Raw genomic sequence first — 12786 nt, 5'->3', positions numbered from 1 at the left:
AGTTGGGGCTTTGTGTTGTTGTTGTTTGTTTCCATATATTGCTGGATCTCCATTTTGATTTGGTCATTGATCCATTGATTATTTAGGAGCGTGTTGTTAAGCCTCCATGTGTTTGTGAGCCTCTTTGCTTTCTTTGTACAGTTTATTTCTAGTTTTATGCCTTTGTGGTCTGAAAAGTTGGTTGGTAGGATTTCAATCTTTTGGAATTTACTGAGGCTCTTTTTGTGGCCTAGTATGTGGTCTATTCTGGAGAATGTTCCATGTTCACTTGAGAAGAATGTCTATTCTGTTACTTTAGGATGTAAGGTTCTGTAGATGTCTATTAGGTCCATCTGTTCTAGTGTGTTGTTCAGTGCCTCTGTGTCCTTACTTATTTTCTGTCTGGTGGATCTGTCCTTTGGAGTGAGTGGTGTGTTGAAGTTTCCTAGAATGAACGCATTGCATTCTATTTCCTCCTTTAGTTCTGTTAGTATTTGTTTCAGATATGTTGGTGCTCCTGTATTGGGTGCATATATATTTATAATGGTTATATCATCTTGTTGGACTGAACCCTTTATCATTATTTAATGTCCTTCTTTGTCTTTTGTTACTTTCTTTATTTTGAAGTCTGTTTTGTCTGATACCAGAATTGCAACACCTGCTTTCTTCTTGCTGTTGTTTGCCTGAAATATGTTTTTCCATCCCTTGACTTTAAGTCTGTGCATGTCTTTGGGTTTGAGGTGAGTTTCTTGTAAGCAGCATATGGATGGATCTTGCTTTTTTATCCATTCTATTACTCTGTGTCTTTTGATTGGTGCATTCAGCCCATTTACATTTAGGGTGATTATTGAAAGGTATGTACTTATTGCCATTGCAGGCTTTAAGTTTGTGGTTACCAAAGGTTCAGGGTTAGCTTCTTTACTATCTTACTGTCTAACTTAACTCGCTTGTTGAGCTATTATAAATGCACTCTGATGATTCTTTATTTCTCTCCCTTCTTATTCCTTCTCCTCCCTTCTTCATATGTTGGGTGTTTTTTTCTGTGCTCTTTTCAGGAGTGCTCCCATCTAGAGCAGTCCCTGTAGGATGCCCTGTAGAGGTGGTTTGTGGGAGGCAAATTCCCTCAACTTTTGCTTGTCTGGGAATTGTTTAATCCCTCCTTCATATTTAAATGATATTTGTGCTGGATACAGTAGTCTTGGTTCGAGGCCCTTCTGTTTCATTGCATTAAGTATATCATGCCATTCTCTTCTGGCCTGTAGGGTTTCTGTTGAGAAGTCTGATGATAGCCTGATGGGTTTTCCTTTGTAGGTAACCTTTTTTTCTCTCTGGCTGCCTTTAATACTTTGTCCTTGTCTTTGATCTTTGCCATTTTAATTATTATGTGTCTTGGTGTTGCCCTCCTTGGATCCCTTGTCATGGGAGTTCTGTGTACCTCTGTGGTCTGAGAGGCCATTTCTTCCCCTAGTTTGGGGAAGTTTTTGGCAATTATTTCTTCAAGGACACTTTCTATCCCTTTTTCTCTCTTCTTCTTCTTCTGGTACCCCTATAATGCGGATATTGTTCCATTTTGATTGGTCACTCAGCTCTCTTAGAATTCTTTCATTCCTGGAGATCCTTTTATCTCTCTCTGCATCAGCTTCTCTGCGTTCCTGTTCTCTGTTTTCTAGTCCATTAATGGTCTCTTGAATCTCGTCCATTCTGTTTTGAAGTCCTTCCAGAGCTTGTTTTATTTCTGTATTCTCCTTCCTTAGTTCTTGCATATTTCTCTGCAAGTCCATCAGCATGGTTATGACTTTTGTTTTGAATTCTTTTTCAGGAAGACTGGTTAAATCTATCTCCCCAGGTTTCTTCTCAGGGGAAGATGTAGCAGATGCCGAAGCTGTCCGGGTTAGTCTTGTCTGGATCATATTTTTTTGCCTTTTCATGTTGACAGGTGCTATTGACTGTCAGCTGGGAGGGCCAAAATTTTCACTTGCTACTGGCCTTTCTTTACTGGGACAACTGCGACCCCTAGTGGCTTGTTTTTGGTAATTGCTTGTAGGCTGGGTCTTTGTGTCTTGCCCGGCCCGAGTGGAGGAATTTCCCTTTCTGAGGGCGTGGTCTGCCTTAGGCTGCTTCTCCTTTCGCAGCGCCCAGAGGGGTAATGGACAGGGGGGCTGTTTGGCTGTTTACCTCCGTGAGGGGTCTCAGAGCTGTTGCCCAGTGGGTTAGTGCGTCCAGTTTTCCCTGTAATTTCCAGCCACTGGGCTGTGACCTGTGTTGTTTTCATCCAGGTGTTATGTCCCTGTCCCTTTAAGACTTTCAAAAAGCACTCGCTTTTCTTTGTCATGGGCATTAGCTTCAGAACCCGCTCAGAGGTCTTGCTGCCCTGTTTCCCTAGTTTCCAGCCCTACACACATGCACTGTGTCTGCGCTCTGGTGCGGATGACTGGGGCTGGGTGTTCAGCAGTCCTGGGCTCCCTCTCCCTCCCGCCAGGAGCTGGGGGGAAGCGTGCTCGGGTCCCGCCGGGCTGGGTGTTGTATCTTACCCCTTTGACCAGGCGCTGGGCTCTCGCATGTGTGGATGTAGTCTGGCTGTTGTCCTGTGTCTTCTGGTCTCTCTTTTAGGATTAGTTGTATTTGTTGTATTTTCAAAAATATATATGTTTTTGGGAGGAGATTCCCACTGTCCTACTCACGCCACCATGTTGGCTCCAGATTTGAGGCTTTTGTAAGATAGTAGCTGAATATTCATGCAAAGCAGGAAAGGAAGGGACCCTTTAAAGGACTCAGGGGTTATGAGGAGGAGGCATATATTGACTAAAGGATTTGGTTTAGTGCAACACCACTGTGGTGTAGGGAAGCAGAAGATGAGATGGATAGGAGTCTGATGTTGAAGAGGTGTTGTCAACATTTGATTTGAACAATGGAAAATTTGGTATAACATGGTTCAGGATGACCATGTCAGTGGGTTGCTGAAGTCCAATTGAGGGGAAGGCTGTTGGAATACAAGAGATCGAGCAAACCTTGAGGCTGACATGTTGGTGAGTCATCCTCTGGGATGTTGAAGTCACTTAGAACTAATCAGATGCTTGGGTAGAACTATGAGTCCTGGAACAGTTCACCTAAAACCCAACAGGCCACCATGATTTACAGTTCATCTTATCCTGATTTGATAGACTTATCTTTTTACTCCAGTGCATTCTGCTACTTTGAGCTTTCTAAACATTTTCATCTTGTCAGTTCTCTATTCTTGAACCTCCAGTGATTTTGCATACCATCAGATGAAACCTTAAATCTCAGACAGGCATTTGAAGCCCTCCATCAGTCTACCTCTAACAGCCCCTTTACTGATATTCTCTGTAACTCCTGGCAGGCCAATCTCCTTTCCCTCTATCAGGTAAGTCTTCCCTTTGCTTTAACTCATGTTGATCCCCCAGCTGGGAATAACCTTCCTCTCTGGGAAGCCAATCTAGATCCTTCCCTTAATGCTTAGCTTGAGATACCTCCTCAGTGAACAATTCCCTTCACTCCCCTCAGCCACTTAATCCCATCTTTGAATACCCTTTTTCTTGGAATTATTTGGCACTCATACACAATAGACAGAGCATCAAAAATTTGCTTGTATACCAAGTGATTGAGAAAGAATTGCAAACTTACAAACACATATTACTCCCCAAACCATTATATAAACACATGCAGCTTGCACATGAAGATATGTAAGAAATTTGTGTTTGTACCTCCCATCCTTGATGAAATGTTGGAGTGTATTGTGTCTGCAGTTTCTGCCATCAAGTGGATGAGGGGATTGATGTGTGCCGTGGGACATGAGGAGCACATATATCGAGCATTTATAGGAATAACTGAGATAGTCCCTTGACAAATGACATACTTAAATTTAACATATTTCTGAGTAATAAACTTTTGAAGGTGTTCAGTTTTTTTAAATCACCCTGTATTGCTTTAGAGCTCTTCTTGAGTTGCTTATTACACACATGGCGTATGAAACTAAAAGAAGAAAGGAAGGAAGGAGAGAGAGAGAGAAGGGAGGGAGGGAGGGAAAGAAAACTCTTTGAGAACAGAAGCTTTTAGTTTTGTGTTCTCCTTAATGTCCACTACAGTGGTGGGAACAGAGCTAGCCTTCAATCAAATTACTTAAAGAATAAATTGTTATAGTGACACTGTTTCATTGAAGTATAGTTTAAGATAGACCTCTCTGGTCTTACATATTTATTTTGAAAATAATGGTCAGGATGTAATATTTTAAAACAAGGAAATACAGAGATTATTTCTAATCTTTAGTATCAGAAAGTGTTTTTTCCCATGAATGAAATGAAGTACCTTCTCCATTTTATGTGGTATCCCAAACACTTGCTTTGTTAGAGCCATGTAAACATTTCTCTTTACTCCCTTTCTTGTCAGTACCAGACTCTGTCCTACTTTCTTTCTTTTTTTAATTGTAGTTGATACACAATCTTATGTTGGTTTCAATAATACAACAGAGTGGTTCCAAAAGGTACCCATATTATCGAATTCTCACCCCAACTAGTGCAGTTACTATCTTCAACATAGGAAGATGTTACAGACTCTGTCCTACTTTCATACCAACATCAGTCTTCTATCACCAAGCTCTATATCTCCTCTGATAAGAATCTGCACAAATCCAACTCAAGTGAGATGAAATATACAAAGTTACTTCTTCCACTCAGTTTGAGAAACTAAGTCTACCATCTTTTAAAAAATTTTTGTTTGTAGGTGTTAGTTTAAAAAATTAAAGTTGACCAATTTATTTGTACATTATTCACATATATGTGTACGTACAAACATGTACAATATATGTGAAATTCACCCTGCCATCTTAGAATTTAAGAATCTTAAAGGACTATGTCCCAAGCATATTGTGACCATACAATGAATGACATGAACTACCACCATAAATTTGGGCACATCGGAGGCTGAGAAATAATGTGAGAAAGCAGATCTCTCCAGTGACCTCATAAAGAGTGAATGATATTCTCTTGACTCTTATCCCGATTAGATCATGTTTCTTCTAATTAATCTTTTCCTTTATGTTCTATTTTATACATCTTTTTCAAAGTGCCCTTGCCTTTTCAACTTTATCCCTCTCCTTCTCTATAATTCAAACTTAATGTATGAAACCCTTGAGAACTTAAAAGGTAAAGCCCATGGCAAGTTTTGGCAGAGGTAGGATCCATTTTTCCACAAAGACTAAGAGGGAAAATCATTTTCAAAGTAGGTTAGGCAAGTACAAGGTATAGAAAGGTATAACTTCCATGTTCTCATTTCTTTAAGGAACATGGGGTACCTACTATGTGCTAAACACTGTTTTAGGTGATGGGATTTCATGCGTGAAGAAGACAAAAATCCCTGCTTATGTTCTACTTGGGGGAGATAATACATGATAAAATGTTACAAGGTCTTAAGGCTACAGAGGAAGTCACAACAGAGAAGGGAAAATGGGGAGAACCAGGAGAATGGTTACAATCACTTGTAGGGTAGTAGGAGAGGTCTTACTACAAAGGAGACATTTGGGGAGAGACAAAGAGGTAAGGGAGCTCACATGGCTTTCTTGGGGAGAGCAGTCCAGCAGAGGAAGGAGTACAGAGGTCCTGAGGTGGAAACGTGTTTGGTGTATTTGAGGAGGAATGAACAAGATGGTCAGTGTGGCTGAAGAAGAGTGAGCAAGGTGGAGTCACCGATGAGGAGGTTGGAAGGGTTACAAAGGGTCTGATGGTACAGGACGTTAAAATATGTGGTAAGGACTTTGACTTTTATTCTGCGTAGAATAGGGACCATTTAAGCGTTTTAGAATAGGGACCATTTAAGCGTTTTAAGTGGAGTTTTAACATGGCTTTCATTTTAAAGGGGTCTCTGGCTGCGGTGGTGGGAGGCTGTTACAGAAAAACTGTCTGAAAATAGTGGTGCCTTGGACTGGGTGATTAGAATAGAGGTGACAAGGAGACAGATCCTGGATATATTCTGAAAACAGAATCAACAGATTTCCTTAAAGATTGTGGGGTGAGAAAGAGCAGATTCCAGAAGGACTCTTAAGGTTTGCATCCTGAGAATAGAAAGAATGGAATTGTCACTACCTGACCTGGAGGACTGGGAGCACAGCAGGCATGGAGGAAAGCAGGTTGTGGGGAGAGGAGAAGTCAGGGGTTTAGTTGTGAACTAAGTTCTTTTATTCTGTGCAGATAAACCAGAAGGCCAAGACAGTTTGCCCACCTCCACTAATCTCCCAGGTGCCTTAATTTGGCTTTGTTTTTACTGTTGAATTAAATATTCTGGATGACTACAGTTCAATGGCTCTGTTTAATCTGAATTTTATTGAAACTATAGTTTGCCTAATACATGATGGGAGGTTCCTTTCAGAAGTAGTAATTTAAGGAAGTGTAGCTACTCTGCCTCTGGTTCATGTTTATATGCAAGTCCTAGTGGTGTACAGACTAAAAAAGATATTGTATTTTTTATTTGAAATAAAATAATCCAGATGTCAGGATCCCATTATTAATGTTCTAAACAAAAGTTGTCTGAAGCTTAAATGTCTTTTGTTCAAATATGAATTAAAGCTTGGTAAAATATTGCAATTAGTAGCATGTTTAACCAATGAAATTATTTGGGGTGGATATTTAAACCTCAAATTTTCTTCAAAGTGGAAAAAATGAAAGTACCTTAGTAGTTGGTAGAAAATCAGATTCTTGAATAAGAGAGACATTCTTTAACCCTGACATTGTTATCCCAATGAATTTTTGTTTGTTTCTGTTACATTGAAGAGAGTGAAGAAAGCCTCGGAATTTGCAGTTTCTAAAGCATTTTCTACTGGAAATTCAGGTTTATCCAGAAGGCTTTGGGACCAAAGAATAGATTTGAAAACAGCTGAGCAAATAGAGGACCATGATGAAGTCTATGCAGAAGGTAAGAAAAACTGTGATGTTAACAGTTATTTGAAATACAAGTTTTTAAAGCATGATTCATAATACATTTTAAAGTACAAAATGGAAACTTCTCTTGTTCTTAATCTTTGTTTCTTTCTACTTCCCTGAGCTAATTTGCTCTGGAGTTGACTACAGTATAACAAGTAAGGCTATATTTCAGGCCCATTTTTCATCCTGAAATAGACCCACATCCAGAGGTGGTTTGATATAACACTGTTAACTTGCAAGTGTGGTATCAGCCCTGTGGCACAGAGGAAGGACAGCTTGATAACTTGATCTAGTATCATAAGGTAATTTGACCAGCAGCTGATAAATCAGCTTTGTTCTTAATGAAGAGAGTCTAAAACTGATTTAACTTTCCCATCCCCCAAAAGCATTTATTTACTCCTCTGGATTTCAGTTCCCTAAAGTAGTGTGCCATATAGGGATCAAGAAACCAGGAGGAATCGGCGAAGAAGACTGGGAAGGAGAGGCCACTGAGATAGAAGGAAAGTCTGAGTGCCACATCCTAGAAGCCGACTTCCATTTGGATTATTTATGTCTCCAGTTATTTAGATTATTTTTTCATTGATTCAGCATATATATATATTTAATTATTACTCTGTGCCAGATACTATTTTAGGCACTGGAGGAATAGGAGCAAGAGTGGCAGAGCCCTTGCTTTCGTGGAGCATACATTCTAGTGTGGGAATAAAGAAAATTAAAAATAAATTATCAGGTATCAAGTTTGGACCTGAATAACAAGAAGGAGCCAGCTAGCAGTGATGGAGGGAGAGCAGCCCAGGCAGAAGGACAGGTGGCATTAGGGTTAAAGTACAGACAAGCTTGGTGTGCTTGAGGAACTGAATGAAGAACAGTGTGGCTCGAGCTTCCCAATGGAGAGGAGCTTGCAGGAGTGAGCAGGAGACATGTCCACAGGGTCTTATAGGCCTGGGAAGAGAAGTAATATTTTCTTCTGAGTACAAGGAGACATCACTGAAGGATTTGAAGCAGAGGTGTGACAGGATAATTTTTTTAAATATATGCAGAATAGATTACAGAGGAGAAAAGTGGGGAAAAGGGAGACAAGTGGGAGTTCTATTGCAATAGTCTGGTTCAGCAATCATGGCACTTGGTCTTGGTGGTTGGTAGTGTTGGGGGGAAGCGTTGTGTGTTTTATTCAGTTATTGTCCCTGCCGCAACAAAGAACTGAAGGGCAGAGACACAGTAGTGAAGGAGAGTAAAAGTTTTATTTAAAGTTACTTAGAGAAAATGTGCAGGCAACCTCAGAGAGAGAGTAGCGCCCTGAAAGGTTGGGAAAGGTTAAAGTTACGCACTCAGAAAGTGCGGGCGCCCTCAGAGAGAGGAGCACACTGAAAGGTTGGGGTTCTCCCTTTTAAGGATTTTTCAGGAATGACAAAGGGCTGGGGTGCAGACTTGTTAAAGTGGTCTTTGAATATGTAAAATTAACTTAACGCAAGAAATTTACTGCTCTGATTCCCTCCCAGGATAGCAGCTTCCTGGTTTGGGAGCATATCAATTAAGACTATCTGTCCTTCCTCCAAGGTGGGTTGAGTTATTGTCTGTTTGCTAAAGAGCATGTTAAGAATCTTAATTCTTAACTTCTTGGGTTTTTTAAAATGCAGTTTTAGCTTTAAGATGGAATCTTCCTGTCTTTATTCTGTTTATAGGTGAGCCTTTTAGCAGGCTAGAGTAAATCTTACAATGGCATGATCTAATTGACACAATGAAGATATGGACTGTGCTCTGATACTTTAACTTTCTGGGGAATATTCAAACATTCAAGGCCAAGTTGCTCCTGACCTTTTGAGTTTTAACTGATTAACTTGTTAACTCTGAGTCTTTTCTGGCTTTCGAGTTTTAACTGGTTAACTGAGTCCTTTTTAGGGGATTTTACTGACCTTATTCTCTTTCCACCCCACTCATATCTATTTTCCTGCCTAACAGTAGTACTGGACCTGGAGAAAGGAGATTGATTCAGAAATTGGCAAGCCTGTATCCTACCTACTCCATCTCCCACTGCACCAATAGGGATACACAGTATACTAGCCTCAAAGTTTCTGAGAATTCCTGCAGCTTAAAAAAAAATGTTTACTTATCTTATTTCCCAAGCTTCCTAGAACATGAAATTCTTTTTATCCTGAAATCCATATTACTATTCTAAGAAACTAGTGATCCACATTAGAAAGTACTAGTGTGTGGATACAGTGTAGTTTTCAAGGTTTATATCCTTTTTTCTCCTCTCATCAATCATTAATATTCAGTAAGAACTAGGGTTCTGAGGAACATACTTTGAGAAACTAAGGTAGTCTTGGTTCCTCTGATCTGTCATGACATGTTCCTACAGTTGAACCCTCCAAGGGAAGTTCCCTTTCTTTCTTCTTTTGAGGCACTTCTTAGTAGAACCCTACTTATTACTGAATGGCATTTAGTCAATCTGAATTACAATACACATAAATTATTATACACATAAGTGTACAAAAGATTACTCAGTTAACATCTCCCTTTATGTTTCTCTGAAAGCTATAATCTATTTTAACATAATAGTGGGAGCAGGCCTCTTACAATATGTCAGTTCTGCTCACAACCCTCCTGTGGCTTCCCACTGCATTCAGAGTAAAAGCCAAAGTACCTCAAATGGTGTGAAGACTCTAAGGGATTTTCAACTTCAGCACTATTGGCATGGAGGGTCAGATAATTTTTTCTATGGGGGACTGTCCTGTGAATTTTAGGTTGTTTAGAGCCTCTCCAGCCCCTATGCACTAGATGCTAGTATCATTTCCATTAGTTGTGATAACCAAAAATGGCTCCACATATTGCCAGATGCCCACTGTGGGGCCAGATCACCCCCAATTTAGATTCACTCCTCTAAACCTGATCCTCACATTACTTCTTCCACCACATCTTTTACTTTTCCCCATTCCTTCCTCTCCAGCCACCCTGCCTCCTTTGCTATTTCTCCAGCACACTAGGCACTCCCCTGCCTAAGGGCGTTTGCATTTGCTTTTCCCTCTTAATGGAATAATATTCCCTTACGTATCCACATGGCTCACACCTCACTTTCTTCCCTTCTTTGCTCAAGTATCTTCTCAGTGAGGCCTCCTTTGACCATCTTCCATTTCTTACACACTGTTTCTCCTTTCCCTGCCCTGTTTTTCGTCTTCCCCAATTAGAATGTAAGCATCGTGGTAGGTTTATTTTTCCTGTATTTTCTTCACTGCTGTCTTCCCAGCATCTAAAACATATGACACATGATTATATTATAACTTAGTTAATAATACTGAATGAATGGCAACAGTAAATGAAGAAAGTCTTTGAAGTAGTTGAAATATTAAAAAGAGGTCTTTGTTTTATTATAGCTCGGGAGCTGGTCAATGACTGGTTAGATGCCGAACTTAAGCAAGACCTGTCAAGTGATGGGGAAGGTGATGCTGAAGATACTGTGTCAAGGATCCCTTCTGTTCCAGAAGCCAGTGGTCATTTGAAATATGATAAGTTTGATGGTAAAAACTTACCTGATTGTTCTAAGTCTTAACATCCAATGAATGTGTCCATGAAGTCTTTTTGTTTTGAACAATAAGACTTTTTCTGTTTTGCTTAGTTGTGTAGTTAGCTTCAGTTTTTCTTGATTTACTTTAAATTACTTATCTATATCCCCAGTAAATTCATGGTATTTTTACAATTAAAATATTCTATTATTTATAATTCTTCTTTTGATTATAACAATTAATGCTATTTAAGAGTGCTGCTTCTTCCCATATACTGTTGGGTGACTATTTACATGATGGGGGCTACATCGAGACATTTGTATATCATTTTGTATTTATAAAATACTTGAGGTATCTTTATAAGGGAGGTTATTACTTATACACAGAGCTAGTGTCAGAAAAGTTGAATAGTTAACTTGTGAGGGATCGTCAGATGCTTCCAAAGAGTCTGAGATATTTATCCCGTGATAGGAAGCCTGTACTTTGGGAGGAGCCCATTCAGCTGCTATGAGGCTCTGATCTTCACAGCATTCCCTCTTAGTCGGAGAATTCCAATTTTGTCCTCAGTTACTTTTACCCTTTAGTGCGACAGAAAATGTAATGTTCTCTCTCAGGAATAATCTTTTTATTTTGTGTAAGAGTTGTAATCGTATTTGTTCCCTCATATACTTGAGTGCTCCTAGATTAAATAGCAGCAGTACTCTCAACAGTTCTTTGTATCACATTGTTGATGGATCTTACCATCCTGGTTGTCAACTTCTGGATATTTTCTAGTTTATCAATGTCATTATTAAAGCAAGGAATTTCAGAACTTCATATTTATTCTGAAGCCTATGTGAAATACAGGGAAAATATTACTTCCTTTCATGTAGTACTAATAGATCTAGTTATCTCTCTCTACTTAATTGGCTATTACCCTCTAGTATACTAGCACGCCTCACTCACCTTATGGTTGTAGAGTTTTGTGGGGTTTTTTAAAATCAAAACATAGAACAAGAATATTCTGTAGCCATTTTCAAAAGAATGTCTACCAAAAATTAATGTGGTTATTAATGTGGTTATCTCAATAGAAACAGAAAAAGTACTTGATAAAATCTAATATCTACTGCTGATAAAAGTAGTAATATCAGGTAAATTCCTCAAGCTGAAAAAAAAGACAGTTATATAAGAAATACAGAAAACAAATATCAAAATAATATAAATCATACTTTATTAGGAATACAGTAAATGTAAATGGATTAAACACTCCAATCAAAAGGCAGATTGGCAGAGTGAATTTAAAAATATGACTTAACTGTATGCCATCTGCAAGAGAAAATTTAGATTCAAACACACAATAGGTTGAAAGTAAAAGAATGTAAAAAGATATACCATGCAAACAGAAACCAAGAGAGAGAAAAGCGCTTACTAATTATCAGAAAAAGTAGACTTTAAGATAAGAGATTGTTACTAGAGACAAAGAAGAGCATTTTATAATGATAAAAGGGTTAATCCATCAAGAAAACATAACAACATGAATATATATATATACCTCATAAAAGAGCCCCAAAATATGTGAAACAAAAACTGACAAAATTGAAGGGAGAAATAGATAATTCAACAATAACAGCTGAATACTTCATTACCTATTTTCAATAATATATGAAACTAAACAAAACATCAACAAGGAAGATACTCAAAATCACTAGCCATTAGGAAATGCAAATTAAAACTACTATAGATACCTATCATATGCCTTTTAAAATGACTTAGAAGACTGAACATACCAAATATTAGTGAGGATGTGGAGGAACTGGAACACTTCTATGCTGGTGGTGAGAATGTAAAATTGTATAATCACTTTGAAAAACAGTTTGACAGTTTTTTTTTTTAAGTTACATACATACTTACATGATGCAACCTCCTCCGCATTTTCCCAAGAGAAAAGAAAGCATATACTTATACAGAGACTTGTACACAAATGTTCATAACAACTTATTTGTAATAGCTAAAACCTAGAAACAACCCAAATGTCTATCTAGAGATGAATGAGTGAACAATTTGTGATATACACATACAGTGGGCTACTATTCGGCAATAAGGGATGAACTATTGATGTAACAACATGGATGAATCTCCCAAATAATTATGCTGAATAAAAGAAGATTGACCAAAACAAAGTACATAGTATATGATTTAATGATACGAAATTCTAGAAAACATTAACCAATCCATAATGACAGAAAGCAGGTCTGTGGTTGCCTGGGACTGGGCAGAGAACAGGGGGAGGAGTGCAAGGAAGAGATCACAGATCAGCACGAGGACCCTTTTGGGGCTAACAGACGTGTTCGTTATCTTGATTATAGTGATGGTCTTACTGGTGTACATGTGTATGTCAA

At 38.7% G+C, this 12786-nt stretch overlaps 1 protein-coding gene across 1 annotated transcript in view; it reads left to right on the top strand.

The window, feature by feature from the left end:
- CCDC191 (coiled-coil domain containing 191) overlaps window positions 1-12786 on the top strand; it is a 115387-nt gene that overhangs the window by 10479 nt on the left and 92122 nt on the right. The window contains exons 3-4 of the mRNA XM_036883499.2: window positions 6759-6900; window positions 10280-10423. Coding sequence (XP_036739394.2) covers window positions 6759-6900; window positions 10280-10423 — 286 coding nt within the window. The remainder of the gene's footprint in view (window positions 1-6758; window positions 6901-10279; window positions 10424-12786) is intronic.

This window comes from Manis pentadactyla, chromosome 1 (genome assembly GCF_030020395.1).
Source record: "Manis pentadactyla isolate mManPen7 chromosome 1, mManPen7.hap1, whole genome shotgun sequence".
In the NCBI taxonomy this organism is placed as follows: Eukaryota; Metazoa; Chordata; class Mammalia; order Pholidota; family Manidae; genus Manis; species Manis pentadactyla.
Note: the sequence above shows the minus strand (reverse complement) of the source record. Positions and strands in the feature narration are given on the sequence as shown.